General features: G+C 43.3%; 1 protein-coding gene across 1 annotated transcript in view; it reads left to right on the plus strand.

Moving 5' to 3' along the window:
• The window catches only part of TRPC5 (transient receptor potential cation channel subfamily C member 5), a 107,166-nt gene that overhangs the window by 19,944 nt on the left and 71,791 nt on the right, over window positions 1–15,431 (plus strand). Inside the window, exon 2 of the mRNA XM_087748533.1 lies at window positions 11,478–11,876. Coding sequence (XP_087604659.1) covers window positions 11,499–11,876 — 378 coding nt within the window. The 5' untranslated portion in view covers window positions 11,478–11,498. The remainder of the gene's footprint in view (window positions 1–11,477; window positions 11,877–15,431) is intronic.

Genomic DNA, 15,431 nt, shown 5'->3' on the forward strand with positions numbered 1-15,431 from the left:
ACCAAAGGATCAGTTACACATATTAAGCTATACATATATATGTACGTGTGTGTGTGCATGTGCGCGCGCGTGCGTGTGCATGTGTGTGTGCGTGTATTTCTGGGCAATTCTGGCCAATTATCACTTGCTGTCATGAAAGGATGAAGCCAGTCGCTTCACTTCTGTTTGCTGCAGATTTCCCATCCATACAATAACAGGATGAATGCTCTCTGTCCTTTAAAAAGTACTTTTAGAGCTGTGGCTGAAAAGCCATGTAAGAGATGGGTGTTATTATTGTTGACAGCCAAAGGGCACAATATACATGTGCAAAGATTAAGAAATAACATGGTTACTCCTACAAATCTCTGACCCAAATCTCTGACTTTATAAGAATGATCTGGTAGTTGAATAGGCAAGTTTTATGCTGGAGATATTATTCAGAAACCTTCTTAGGGCATTAATAGAAGCAAATGTCTGTGTCCTATGCATTTCTTTACTTACAAGCAGTATAACAGTGTTACTCCTCTTCCATGCTGCTTTATGTCTGTGCAGCATTTTTTGTGTCTTTTAGATTCGCATGCTTAATTCTCTCGAGAACAACATTTTTCCATTTTAAATGAATGTTTTTTTATCTCCTTCAGCCTTTCTGTGGGTCTTCAAAAACTGTCCAGTTTGCAGTTCTAGGCTCTTTCCTGAGCTATCTTAATGAACTAGGATTTGGCTTTGCTTCTTTGTTTTATCTGCAGGCTATTCTGTTTATTATCATTGTCAGGGGAAGCTCCCTCCCACTTTCTTTCTATGAAGATTTCTCTTTTCTTTTTTCTGTATGGCATTTTCACCTCTCCATAAAATACCCTGCTTTACTGCACAGCCGAGGCAGTCATTTTGTCAAGAGACAGTCTCAACAGAAGTGGCAGTGAAGGATGCTAGGACCAGGCCGGCCTTGTGCAAAAACAGGACTGAGATAAACTGCGATTGCACTGCCACTGCAATCTGTAATGCAGCAGTCTCCATCATTTTAAAATGGTACATTCAGCAAGACCTTTTGCTTGTAGAAACGGTTCTCCTTCTCAGCCCTACAACCATCCAGGTGGCTCAGACCACAGGATTTGCTGGTGAAGTGCACCTGAACCAGCCAGGGTCCAACATGGCGGGGAAACTGCGAGGCCACATGGCTGCAGCCGCAGGAGAGGGTACTGTGTCCTGCATCGGCTGGTGCTCGTAAGGAGAGGTAATCCCCCCACACCAAGTTGTGCTGCATTCAAATCAGTCACCTGCTCTAAGTACTTCAAATATTTGGATTTTTCAGAATTTTATTCCTCTGTCTGGAAGCCCCTGAGAAATCTTTCTTTCTCCTGTGAAGGTTTTAGAAAGGAGAGATGTCTGAAAGCTTGTTCCCTTTCCACAGAGCGCAGGCACACAAGCGTCACTGCCAGGCACTAGCACCCTCACGGGAGGAGGGCAGCCGCTCCTTGCCCATGGGGAGCTCTCTTTTTGGTCCCATTTGTGCAAATGACTGCGAAATGCAAGTGGTGTGCTTGCCGCCCTTGGGGCCCAGATTCCTTGTCCCCAGTGTTCTGTAGCTGCAGGGAATTTGGCTTTTAATCCCTCCATATTTACCAGAGTTTGGAAATTAACTCAGGGAAGCAGTATTCATGGGTCTTGCACTTCTTCATCTCCAGAAGGTGCTGCAGGTGAACATAGTATTGTCTAAAACAGCCTTTCTTTGCAATTGGGAAACATTTACGTGAGAATTGAGCACATGATTTTTCCTCTTGCTTCCAAGAACCTCCAGTCTAGTTTGAATGACAAAATTAGGAGCAACACTAAAATGGAGCCAGAGCTACAGTTACTACTGCACAGTAACCCCAGAGACCGTCAGCGTAGGGGGCTGCAGGTGATGGCTGCTGCACACACTGGGTCTTGACTATATTTTTACACGGGTGCCAATGAAAACAGTTCCAGCAGAGCTTGTTCAAAAAGGGTAACTGATAACCACTAATAAATCCACCCGTTACTGAGACGAGAGACAGAGCGTAAACAACTGTCACTGTCAGTTGTTTATAGCTTGCTGCAACTACCCTTTCCTCATCCCAGCAACTGTGCCATAATCCTGTATTTTCCTTTTGCGACTGGGTGGTTTGCTTGCGCTTTCAGCCAGGCTGAGGCAGGTCTAACAGTCCACACTGCCATCGGCTCTCCTAGAGACGATGTTCACAGATTATCTTGTTGATTGAAGAAATGATTACAACGCTCGTTGAGCAAGAGTGGGAACAGGCAAAAAAAATCTCTTCTTCAATAGCTACAGCAGCTCGAGATTACAAGCAGCAGACGCAGAAACAGTGGACGTAGAGCACAGAGATGATAATGATGCCACGCCACGTTAGTGCTGCATTAGCAGATAAGACAACGGGGCGGCTTGCTTGACAGTATTTCTCAGTTCAGTTGACATCTCTTTTTTGTTATTAGATGGTGGAAAATGAATAGATAGCCCATCTCAAAAGAGTAGGGGACAGAGCAATGACATCAGGCAGACAAAATAAGCTTTCTGTTCTGTCTGCATTTGCAAAGATACATACTATGAATATATTCCAGGGCTTTTTTTTTTTTAAGCTCCTCACAATGGTACATTTTTATTTATTCACACCTGTGTGATGGCTGCGTGGAAAGAAGTGGGAGAATTACAGACTGTAAATACTTCATTGTAGTAGTAGCTAAAAGCATGTGCTGCAGCCATTCCATCACCAGGAAGTCATTTTAGGCATTTTAGTAGCCCAGACTGATTTTTGTTGAGATAATACTGAAGTATTGCAGGGATGGGTCAATACTCCTCCCTCCTTCTGCCTCCCAAATAGGAGCTTGGCAATTGGCTCTACACCAGAGGTTTTTTCTGTCATCCTTTCCATTAAGACATGCTGGAAGCTTTCAGGGCAGGTGAAACCAAATCTGGGCTACCTGGACCCTGCAAAGACACTGACAGAGCTGGAGATAGACAAGGATGTTGCTTGTCCTGAACCCAGGGATGACTGTTGGCCCATGTTCTGCATGGCTGCTTAGGCTGTGTGTGAATCACAACGGCAAGGAGTAGATGGCCTCTTTATTATCATCCAGAAACCAGAGAAAGCACTCTGAATTCAGTCAAACGTATTAGCAGCTTTCCTGGAATATAAACACTATACATGGGTGTATAGGACAAATTTACTGTTTGATAAATTCAGGCAAGCTTGGTATTAGCTTTTGCTGTCATTTCCCAAGAAAGGGTACTGTTTGTTGTTGGAATTCACTTGCAGAGTATAAGGCTGAGCAGCCTCCTACCAGCTTGCTCACAGGTTGTAATGGATTCTGGTTTAAGCCCATGTATCTAGGGCTTGTCCAGATTAATGTGAAATGCTGCAACTTCTTCTGTGCAACTAGAAGCTAATGAAGCAAATGAAGGTTTTAACACAAACTAGGGCTTTCCTAATACTGTTTCCGTGGTGACTTTCACCCTTAAATGATGCCAGTACATCCTGTTCAGGCAAGAGGCCTTAACAGTCATGTACGATGGAGAAGTAGGTAACTGTTGTGGTTTAACGCGGCCTGCAACTAAGCCCCACGCAGCTGCTCACTCACTCCTCCCTGGTGGGATGAGGGAGAGAATCAGAAGAGTGAAAGTGAGAACACTCGTGGGTTGAGATAAAGACAGTTTAATAGGTAAAGCAAAAGCCACGCACGCAAGCAAAGCAAAACAAGGAATTCATTCACTCCGTCCCACCAACAGGCAGGTTTCAGCCATCCCCAGGAAAGCAGGGCTCCATCACGCATAACGGTTACTTGGGGAGACAAGCGCCATCACTCCGAACGTCCCCCCTTCCTCCTTCTTCCCCCAGCTCTATGTGCTGAGCGTGACGCCATACGGTGTGGGATATCCCTGTGGTCACTGGGGTCAGCTGTCCTGGCCGTGTCCCCTCCCAGCTCCTGGTGCCCCCCAGCCTCCTCGCTGTTGAGGCTGTATAAGTAGCAGAAAAGGCCTTGACTCTATGTGAGCACTGCTCAGCACCAACTGAAACACCCCTGTGTTATCACACTGTTTCCAGCACAAATCCAAACCATAGCCCCATACCAGCTGCTATGAAGAAAATTAACTCTAGCCCAGCCAAAACCAGCACAGTAGTAGAAATATGCTGAACTGAGCCAGGCGAGTACAAATCGTTTTCCTCCATGGTAAAGCAGAGTCTCCCAGAGAAGTGTTTTCCCATGCACTGTTAAAACTCAGGGCGTTACTCATTTGGATGAATTAAGCAGCCTGCCCGCAAAATGTAGTGACTGTGTATCTACTGAAATGTTGTTACACTGTGTATTTTAAAATACAGCTAAAATACTCTAAAATACACATTTAAGAAGTTTCCCATTGAGGAAAAACTAGCTTATTTAAGTCACAGATGTACAAAACTTAAATGTCTGGACAACGCCTCTTTGAAATACAGGTCTGCTGAAGAGAACATCAAGCTCAGCAGGTGGGGATGGAGGACAAAGAACCATTGGGGGCAGAAGAGAAGAACAACTGTTCTGGGTTGCTACAAGTGATCATTGCTAGCAGTGAATCAGTGGTAGCCAACCTCTGCAGCCCCACGGAAAAAAGCCTTTTAAGAACATCCTGGTCCTGTGAAGCAATGGTCTGCTCCTGTCCCCAGCATTATAAAGGACTCAAGCGCTGAAGCAGTAGGTTCAATAGAGAAACCTAGCAAGAACAGAACAAAATTCATAGTTGGCTTGAAGAGGGAAGCAAGGAGTATCAAACGCCTCATCTTTTTAAATGGTTAGGCTTATGATGTGAGTTATTCTCTACAGTCAGGTCAGTCCAGATGTGAAGAAGGGCTTGTGTGCTGGCAAACGTGTCAGTTTTATTTCTAACTATGGCAGTTAGATATAACAAATGCAAAAGTCTTTTCCTGCAAATTTTCCTTACTTACATCTGCAGACGAGTATAGTTATAATGGAACTTTCCATCTCTCCAAAATGAAATCTTCCTTTTCCATCCTGAATACCAGCCTTGCCTACTAGGTAGCTGACTTTGATTCTGCAGAGATATGGCGAGGTGGAGCCTTGCATCTGCAGAACCCCCTGTGAAACCAATGGGATGTTTCAGGCCTGTAGAGTTCAGCCTGACACCAAGGCCAGTTTCATTGTGTTCTTCTCTCCAGGTTCTTCTGCTCTAGTCATCACTAGAGCATGGGAGGGCCCTTGAGCTCTTCACCAAGACAACACGATTCACATCTGTTACATGCTGGCTTTTAGGGTGGAGTGTCATGATTTGTTATTTTCCTTCTAAATACACAGGTAGCTGTGCTCCCCTGCTTGAGAAGGCAAGGTCAAACCAAGTGCTTTGCACATGGAATGGAAAGTGGTAAATTTTGCAATACTCCTTACTTCCTGGGTAAGTTTGTGCTAGAGTCATGCTGGCTCTCAGTAAGGCTGTGTCCAGCAGAGAGAGCTTATTCATCTAGCAGAGAATTCAGCTGTGCCAAGATTTCCATCCTCCAGCATTAGGCGGCCTTGTAGGTGTCCTGGACTGACACGATTGAGCACCCTAAAGCCAGAAGACTGAGAACTGAGTTTGATTCCTAACTTTTAGTTCGGACCACTGATTGCTCAGAGAAAAACAGGTACTTGCTTAAGCCCAACTGTATCTCCAAGCATACTGCATACGCGATACCTTTTGTAATGATATTTTTATATATACATATATATACACACACCCATATGTGGTTAGTCATGACTCATCAATTGATTATGCAGCGGAAGAGAATTATACCAAAGAGTTGGCCTTTCCAAATCAAACATATATATCTTTGATAATTGTCACCCTCCCCAGGAAGTTAAGAATTGCAGCTGGGACTTGAGTCAAATTATGACATTTTGAGTTACTGGCAAAGAATTTTCTCTTGGCTTCTGTAAATTTATAATCTGAAGTTTGAGGTTGTCTTCTTTTACGAACACTTCTCAGAGTAGAAGGTTACATGCAGTACCCCAGTGACTGTATGTGTTGTTAACGATGCCTGAAGCGATGATGAGTGAAAAACGTTCTAAGAAGAACTTTTCTCTGCATCTTCTATGGACATATCCTCCAATGTGAATCATGAATGACTGCAGCCTTGCATTTTTATCACATACTCCATTAATGCTCTCCCTTTCACTCATCTTGGGCAGTGAAACTAGATTACTCATCTCCAGTTTTATTAGCTGTCGGTTTCTCATTTTTGTGTTGTACTGCAACCCTGCAAGTTTTGGAAAGCGCTTATTCCAGGGGAATGATATATCTTATATAACTTATGAGCTGAATATAAACTTCCTGAGATCATGGGGCCTTTGCTAAAGGGCATTTATGCAGCCATATACACCAGAAGGTCGTTGCAATTTTATAATTTTAAAATACTTCTGAGGTTGTACATTTATTCAGTAGTGGCTCTTTTTGCATTTAAAAGCATCAGGAGAAATTTCTGCTTCTGACCAGAAAGGTGGTGAGTGTGATGCAGAGACACGATGAGAAGCGGTGAGACTTAGGGTTGCAATCTGGTTGCCACTGAACTCCACGGAAAAAGCAATTTCCTGGAACAAGAGGGTATCTTTGCAGAAGAACAGGAATTGCAGATTGTTACAAAGTCAGTTTTGTTTCCTCAAACTGTGGGAGGTATAAGCTCAGTCAGGCATTGTTAGTAAATAAGATCTAGGGCACTTAAAAGAAGGATCCAATCACGAATTCAATTGGTCCATTAACTACATGTAATATTATTTACCTAAGTGGCCCTTCTGGACTATTTCATAACTCAAGTTTATAACCTTTTTAAAAAAGATCGATATTACTGAGCGCCCAGCCTCTGAGCATGATGAAAGAGTCAGGCTGTTTTAGCAGTTACGGTCCCTGATTTCCAGACCTGAAGTCCAGATTAGAAATGCAAAATGAGGAAAATACTCTCCCTGAAATATTAAAAAGAAAAAATAGCCTCGGAGAGAAGGATGAAGGGAAGCAGTAAAGTAAGATGTGTTGCAAGAGATCAGTTCTTTTATTGGGCTGATACAACTAGAAAATGCAGGCAGGCTTTCCAGCACATAAACCCTTCTGCAGATCTGAGAGAGAAGATGTAGTGACATTTGAAGCCACACACACAGTTTTGCCAACATGTGTCGGAGTGAATCTCCAGTAGGAGGGAACAACCAGCCGCTCCATTTGCAACTTGGCAGATGGGGTGTTTTGTTGTCTGCTCTAATGTGTGATGTGAGTTGGCTGCTCGTACTGAGTCCCATCAAGTGGGAAAGGTAGCTCTTGTCTATTGATCTCGTGTTCAAGATCCAGTCTTTGATTTGTTCCTCAGGTAGTCAGATGCTCACTTCAGCTGGTAGCGATGAGCTCTGATATCTACATTCAGTCACTAGTGACTACCGGCACTGGCTCCCACCCTTTCAGTTATACTCATCCCATTTCATACAGGTCATTCTGATTCCCGTGAGACAGTGGCATGTGGGAGTGTGTTGTGAAGTGGGAAATGAGGGATGGTTCAACTGCTAACAGATCCTAAAAAAATTTGTAGTGAAAACTCATGGAATTTTTAGTGGCAAAAGACAGTGCTGCTGAGCGACCTTTGCCTGTCTACTGTCATCAACCACGTCTCTAACTAGTGGCTACTATTCAGTGCTGCTCCCCTGCTCTTCTTTCTCCTTGCCCTCTCCTCACTGCTTCTTACACATTGCTCAGGCAGCCCCCCTTGCCTTTTCCCGTGCTACCACACGTCACTTTGTGCAATTTTCATGATGTTCTCTCCCTGACAAAGAACATTAGAAAGGAAAGCTGATTTTCGTTCTTTCTGTTGTCTCTTGATACATCACTGTGATGAACTGATCATTTGGTATCAAGTCGTGATCCAGGGTGGGAGACGCGCAAGGGTGTTGAGGACAGTGCGGTGTCTGTGGAGAATGCCGACTGTAGATTTCATACAGATGGTGACATGTAGAAAGACATTTCGTAGTTTCCAGCAAAAGCCATTGTTTTCAGCCCTCGACTGAAGTAATACCATTCCCTTGTGACTGTAACATGTCCATCCCAAGAGACCAGTCCAAAAGCGGGCAGCAGGAGGTCCCAACAAACCCACCTGTGGCAGCTGCGATGCTATTTCACCCTTCAGAGTGAAAAAAGTGGCCCTGTTGATGCAGGGGATAGATTCATCTGAACTGAGTGTTGGAAGATGCAGAGAAATTTTTGCAGGGATAGAAAAACCATTTTGTGTTATTAGACAAAGTAATGTGGCTGGAAACCTTCCTTCTGCAAACCAGACAAGCTGTTTCTGCCAGGTGCGGCTGCTTTTCAGGAGCTAAAGCTCTCATTTCTGTGCCAGGCAACATAGAAGTGGTGTCAGGCTGAAATGGCTTGAAGATTTGGACTAATAGTTCAGGGAGAAGGGCGACCCAACTGGAAAGAGTCCAAATTGAGGGGTAAGTCCTCTTCCCCTTATCCTGTGCAGTTTGTCATGTGGTTCTCCTAGTTTTTCTACACCTGTTTGTGCTGCAGGTATCACCATTGCATTAGCCCGTCATTGGATATTGTCTGATGCATCTGCAATCAGGCATAGACTGGAAAAAAATTTCCTTGCCCCAAATATTAACACAAGTAGCAGAAAATGCCTCCCTGTGAAGGGAATTCATATGGAAAATGTGCATTTTCAGCCTCTCTGCACAGATTCCAAAATTTTAATGTGACTATGTTTCTATTTTTGCTACCTTTCAGGTACTTCAATTGTTCATGCTCTCTAGGCACCTGTGAATTGCCTACCCCTTTTCTTACCTGGATTTCATCAACATTTTTTTCATTTTTTAACTGTTAAGCAGGAGACAGTACCACTCTGGGACAGACAAGTGGTCTAGGGTCTACCAGCATTGTCTGTTTGTTTCACCAAGAGGTGCTGCATCCAGGAGACTGGTGGTATCGGGAAGCGACAGCTGGAGAGCAGTGATCCTTGGGCTCGTTTATTCCATCCACATGTTTGATGCTCTGTTAGCCAGTTTTGGAAGGGAAGGACATCAGGTTTGGAAGGTCCGTCTGTAATTGTGCTGGATCTCAGGCTGAGGGGCGGCTCAACAGCTAAAGGTTTTGCTGAAATCTTCCATGTAATCCAGGCAGACATATATTTGTTTTGCTACTGCATGCTATCATTTCCAAACCCAGCCAGCGGTGTGTGTTTGTTAGGCTATGGAGATCATGGCATGAGAAGAACTCGGGGCAAATCATTCATTTTATGAGTCTTTCTTGTTTGGTTTTATTGCAGCTGCTTATGTGCTTGAAGTATTAACAAAATGCTTTCTTGGACTGGGGTTATACTGGGAGATGAGCTCGCACTGAGAAGTTAAGATATCTGAAGCTTTCTTTTCTTTCTACAAAATTGTTGGAAAGGAAAGCGATCCAATTCTGGCATGACGTTTCATAAGGTGACATTTGCTATAACTCATTGCAAATGTTACTCACCATCTACAAAACATTCAATTAAACTGAAAAGCAGTGAAAAATACCCAGTTCCACTTTAGCAGCTGCTCTTGTCACCGGAATCCCTCGGGTTTTTTGGAGCCAACAGATTCCCCCCCTGGAGACCTCCACACGGTGGCTACTGTCCTCTGTCACCAGGCCCACCGGTTGGTGTTCCCTGCTCCTGTGAGCCGGATTGTCACACGAGGACAAAATTTCCCTTCCCATGTGGGCTTACCCTTACTTTCCCAAAGATCTCTTCGGTCCTTATTTGTTACCAGACCTGTTCTGCATCCTTTTGTGTCTTGTCAGTATTTCAGTGGGAATTGGCTGGACCCTGCAAGGATAACGCTTTCAAAAACAAAGTTTGAAAAATGACCTTAGTCCTTTTGAAAATCAGAGTAGTTGGTTATACATGTAGTTTATTGAGACTTCAAGCTTCTAAGTCACTCGAGATTGTTCCTTAGTTCTAAAATCTTTAGTGGCATAACGTTTCTGTAGAAAATAAGCCAATATATTTATGATGGTTTCTATTCAGATCATAGGTCCTTCTGCCTCTTAACGCCTTTGTGTGCGTCTTCAGGTTGAAGCATATGTACAGAGAGCTGTAACTCTGGAAACGTAACAAACAAAAACTTTTCTCGTACTTGTAGGAAACGAGGATACTAAGAGAGCACATTTTTTTGAGATGCCAAACTCGTCGTTACAGATCTCTGGCTCCCCAGGAAATTCGCAGATGTAACTTTGCTGTGCGCTACAACCACCCACTATTTTGCAGTGTCAGCTGGGCTGGAGCTCAGATCCACCCACTCCCGCCGCACCGGGCCCGTTACACTGGAGCTGAAGGCAAAATGCAAATTGGCTCTGCTGAACACGGTTGCCTTATGGCATGCAGTGGGATGGTGAAAACAGAACCCCTGGTGTCTCACTCCAGGTTGGGCACCTGAACCACAAGATCCTCCTTCTCATTATCTCTTTATCTAAACCTCCTCCTTCCCCTGAATAGGGCCCTAAAATGGAACAAAACTCTGGCTAATTTGCTGCAGGAAACCATTGAGCTTTGGGCAAGGAGATGGAATAAGTCATGCAATTAGTTATAGCTGCTGGTGTCCCCTGGTCCTGATTTGGTGTGGTTTATCGATGCCAAACAGAGGTAGATAAGCATAGCTCCTTTTTTCCTTACATGTGAATACCTGTCCAGCCCATGTTTCCTATGACTTCGGTCACCTGCTAGGCTCTTTGAGCCGTGGGAAGGAACAGTAATTCATTCAGTTTGCTATACTTATTCCAGGGCAGGATTTACTTCTCATTCTCCTGGACCATAAACAACATCACTGCCTCTGGAGAGCAAGGGTGATGGCTTTCTACATCAGCCTGTCTTTACGTCCTATTTACAAATGAGGAGAGTGAGAAAATACGTTTAAAAACATGCAAGCTTTGAAAATGAAACTGTGACCTAGTCAAAGAGTAAACATTAGGGAAAAATAAAAACCTATTTTAAGAGATGGAAGCAGAGAAGAAGCAGGAAAAATAATAAAAATAAATCTTATTACTGTAAATAGGAGGGTGTAAATCAGCAGCTCGCATCACTGACAGTTCAGAGATTCTGAGGACCTGGCTCAGCAGTGAAAAAGGAGGGAAGTGAAAAAAACATCAAGTGGGAAATAAAGCAAAGATGAGAAACCCACCTATTTGCAGATGCGATAGATTGTCCATAAACAACAAGATCATGCTTCTGACCAGATAAAAGAAATCAATGGCATAGTGTTTAAACCAGATTTAAAAATATACTGAGTGCCTGTCATTCTGCATACCTGAGCAGTAGTGTAACCTTTATTTTTTCAAGTAGCCTTTTAACGTGGGGTTGCTCAGGGAGTGTTACAGACACTGTGTTGAGAATAAAACAGCTTTTACCGCGATGGACCTTTGGAAATTTGTCCCCTGTGAGGAACAGATAGGGGTTGCTTGTCTGTTTTGCCACTTATGCATGCTTCTTCTCCCCCCCTAGGTTGCCCGGTCACTATGAACAATGGCCCAGCTATACTACAAAAAGGTAAACTATTCACCGTACAGAGATCGGATCCCATTACAGATCGTGCGAGCGGAGGCAGAGCTCTCAGCGGAAGAGAAGGCCTACCTCAGCGCTGTGGAGAAGGGGGACTATGCCAGTGTGAAACATGCCTTGCAAGAGGCAGAGATCTACTACAACATCAACATTAACTGTATGGATCCTCTTGGTCGCAGTGCCCTTTTAATAGCCATAGAGAATGAAAATCTGGAGATCATGGAGTTGCTTTTGAGCCACAGCGTGTATGTGGGAGATGCTCTGCTGTATGCAATACGGAAAGAGGTGGTGGGAGCTGTGGAGCTGCTGCTGAATTACAGGAAGCCGAGTGGTGAAAAACAGGTTAGTCGAGTGTTCCGGTTCAGTTTTAAGCTATTATCCTGCGTTAGGAAAGTGGTACTGCACAGAGAGGTGCTGTGCAGGAGTCATAAAACAAAGTCCTTAATGTAGGTCCGTTGCTTTAAATGCCCAGGGTAGACGTGGGCAGTCCTGTTTGGATGATAACTTTCCAGTCTGAGCAAACATGTTCTGCCGGACTTAAATACTCAGCATTTTCAATTCCACTCAGTGTTCTTTTCAGTCTTACAGTGTTTGTGAGCAGGCTGATTTATAGGTTTGATTTATAGATGCGCACTTTGTAAAGGAATTTGGGGCTGTCTGAAGTTATATTACAATCTATAAATATGAAGTATAGCCATGCTGTTGTACTGATATTAAGTGGAATTGCTTTTCATAAGTAAATCCTGAAAACGCACAAGCTTATAAATAACTGTAAGTAAGCAAACAGTCTGCTAGGTTTCAGTACTTAGCCATAGTACAGACATATCGTCTTGGTCTCCATCTCCAGAGAGCTCTAGTTCAGAAATGCTGAGGCAGTACATAACGTTACAGCATGAGCTAAGCTGCTATATATCTGAGCAATGAACTACTGTGACTTGTAGGAAGGATCCTTAGTTACAAAGCCATCAGTAAATTACATAAGGATCTTTGTGAAAAGCCACTAAGTCTGAATCCTGTCACTTCAAGTGTCACATATCGCACTGTCCCGAACTTTTTCTTTTCTTTTTTGCTTCTTTTCATTTGCAAGTACTACTGCCAATAACTAGAATAATTTATGTACATTACTGTCCACTGACAATTTTTGCATGTTCACTGCTCAGAAAGGAACATTCAAAACTTGGATAATCCTTATATGTCAAGCCTCATTTTGAAGTGTACTTGAACTGTGTGTGAAAGAAGAAAATGATTAATACCAGTCAATCACAGAAGGAAATGTTTTCAGTGGCTAGGCCCCTTAGTACATAGGTTTTCAATAGTAATTTTATGTAGCTAAAGCAAACAATAAGGATCAACCCTGACAACATTCAAGAGTGCTCAGCTTAATACTAAGCTAAACCGGCAGCATTCTGTATGCTGTAGCAATGTGATTCTAATGTGTGGTTTAAGTACTAGAGAGATGAAGAATCTCTTCTATCAGACCTAAAAACTGAAATATTAGTACTAGGTTTTAGTCTGCCAGAATGTAAGTAGCAAAATAACGGACCACAGATGGAGAATGAGCCATTTTTTTTTCTTGGTCTTCTAGAAAGTTTGACCATGCTATAGGCCAACAGGACAGAAAGTAGCATAAAAGAAAATTTTTTTTTCAGTAGCACGAGGAACTGCCAGAAATTATTGCAGGTTAATGACAACTGTTCCTGAAATGGAAAGCAAGTGATGGAATTCATGTGGACTGCTGTAAGATCTCTTGAATACCAAAACTTGGGTCCACTCAAATTCACGGCCTTGCTGGCTTAACTGGACAGAGAGAGGTCCGTGAAATAAGGTTGGTTTATTACAACTGAAATTCAGCTCCAACGTCTCTAGTTCAGTGATACATTTCATAGTAGCTCTGTTTCATTTTTCTGTATCTCTATGCCAGTGTGCAGCTATCCTTCTGTAGCTAGGTTTGTATCTGCTGTGAAGTTTACGACTTGAAGGAGAACATGTGTGGGAGAAGAGATGCAGTGCCAGTTTCAGCTTTATTTACAAGGTTTGTTACAAGACCAGATTTCATCAGTACGTTTTAGACTAGTACTGGCTTGATGCAAGATCCTATGTACAAACTAGGATTAACTTCCCTGGCTGTGGTCCAGCCTCTTCTGTAGACTGCAGGAGGTGTTGGCTGGTAGAAGGCTGCAGGACTGGACTTCCATTTCAGCAGTTTCACTGATTGTTCATGCAGTGATGGTAATTAACATTTATTTCATGTATAGTGATAGAACATTAAATGGAAAGAAGTGCTTAGTTAAGCAAAGTTGGGACAAAGTTGGTTAGCTTGTCAAATCCCAAAGCTGATGTATAGGAGGGGTTTCTGAACACAAGTACCTGATGCTACTTCCACAGCAGTGTCGATATACATCCAGTAATTATCTTTGCTGGACCCTTTCTCAGAAAGTCCTTTGGGAATCCCACACCTAATTGCTTTCACAAAAAGCACCTGATAAATCAGATTAGCACAGCTTTGTCCTGATCAGCTACTTATATGTTCTAAAACATACAGAAAACCTGCTTTTTTGGTTGAGTAGTAACAAAAATTCACACTTCCAAGAATGGTTTCTGTCTGGCTGAGAAATTTGTAAGATAGTGTCACAGCAGATCTTATATATAAGGTTTAGTATAATCTATTCATTAAATGTACACAAGGTTCAGTTTGCCTGAACAAACCTGTGTGAAGGCCGCTCCTTGACTCACGTGTAGCAGCCTGTTTCCAGTTGGGGGCTGTCTGTCTGTCTTTGCTGCACTCCAGGCAAAGGTGCAGAAGCAGCGTTTTCTGGTTGCTCTCTCTTAAATGTCAATACATCGCCTTCATTCATCTGAGTCTGGGGTCTGTGAAAACCTGTTAGTTCCCATTTTCCTGCTGCCTGCCTCTGTGAGGTTATTAATTGACTCTACCAAAGTCTTGTTTCTCTGACTGTCAGGCATGAAGAGCTGTTCCTATTTGCATCTGTTCACGTCAGCTCAGTTAATTGTTGTCTTTGCATCTCAAAAGCAGCTGAGTAGCATCATTCAGCGTAATCCGTTTTATGGGCACGTATCTTCGCTCAGTCCCACAACCTTATCATCATACCACAACCCTGACCAAAAACATTACAGGTTGCAGTATGCCAGCCCCTTGTGAGGTTACAGTGACTATATCTAGTTAGCAAAAGATAGACCCAAAGCAAGGTAGAAAGCCATGGCCCCTTACAGACTTGACCTGCAAAGCAGTTTCGCTCACCAGCCACAGAGTCTCTAAAAGGTAACGTGTCCTGGGCGCTCCATACCTGTCTCGAGAGCTGCCTGAGGGGAAGAGCTCTGCTTTTCTCCTGTACGATGACCTTTCCAGGGAGCAGAAGTAAAAAAACTTTCAAATATAAGAAGTGACCTTTGTTGTGTTCCTTATGTAAAAGAATCAGGGTCTCATACACGATGTAAGAGACAGGGAGAAACGGATTAAGAGATTGGGCAGCAGGGATGCTCGTGTCCTGTTACTAAGTGAACGCAGGCAGTCATTACTCTGTAAACCTTTGCTAGACTGCTGTTTAAGCACCGATTACTGAAAATACCATGACAATGGCAGGGGTAAGTCATAGCCAGTAACTATAACAACACACTTCTCCCGCACTGCAGCCGTGCGTGTAAGGGGTGTCTCGGAAGAGGAAGAAATTACTCTGTTGACATGTGGAGCGTATGAGAGCCAGCAGCATGAACCACCTCTCTCTAAAGGCTGCTACAAAGCACATGATAGATGAGTGTATGGAACAGTGATATGTTCAAGTAAATGTATTTCCTTTTAGGTTTACCTCCAAGCAAGGTTCACGGGCTATTTTAAGAACTTAACATTTCTCCTCAAATGCGTTCTGTCCAGTCTTGACA

The sequence above is a fragment of the Nipponia nippon genome, unplaced genomic scaffold, assembly GCF_047370975.1.
Source record: "Nipponia nippon isolate SJK-2023a ecotype South Korea unplaced genomic scaffold, ASM4737097v1 scaffold_12, whole genome shotgun sequence".
In the NCBI taxonomy this organism is placed as follows: domain Eukaryota; kingdom Metazoa; phylum Chordata; class Aves; order Pelecaniformes; family Threskiornithidae; genus Nipponia; species Nipponia nippon.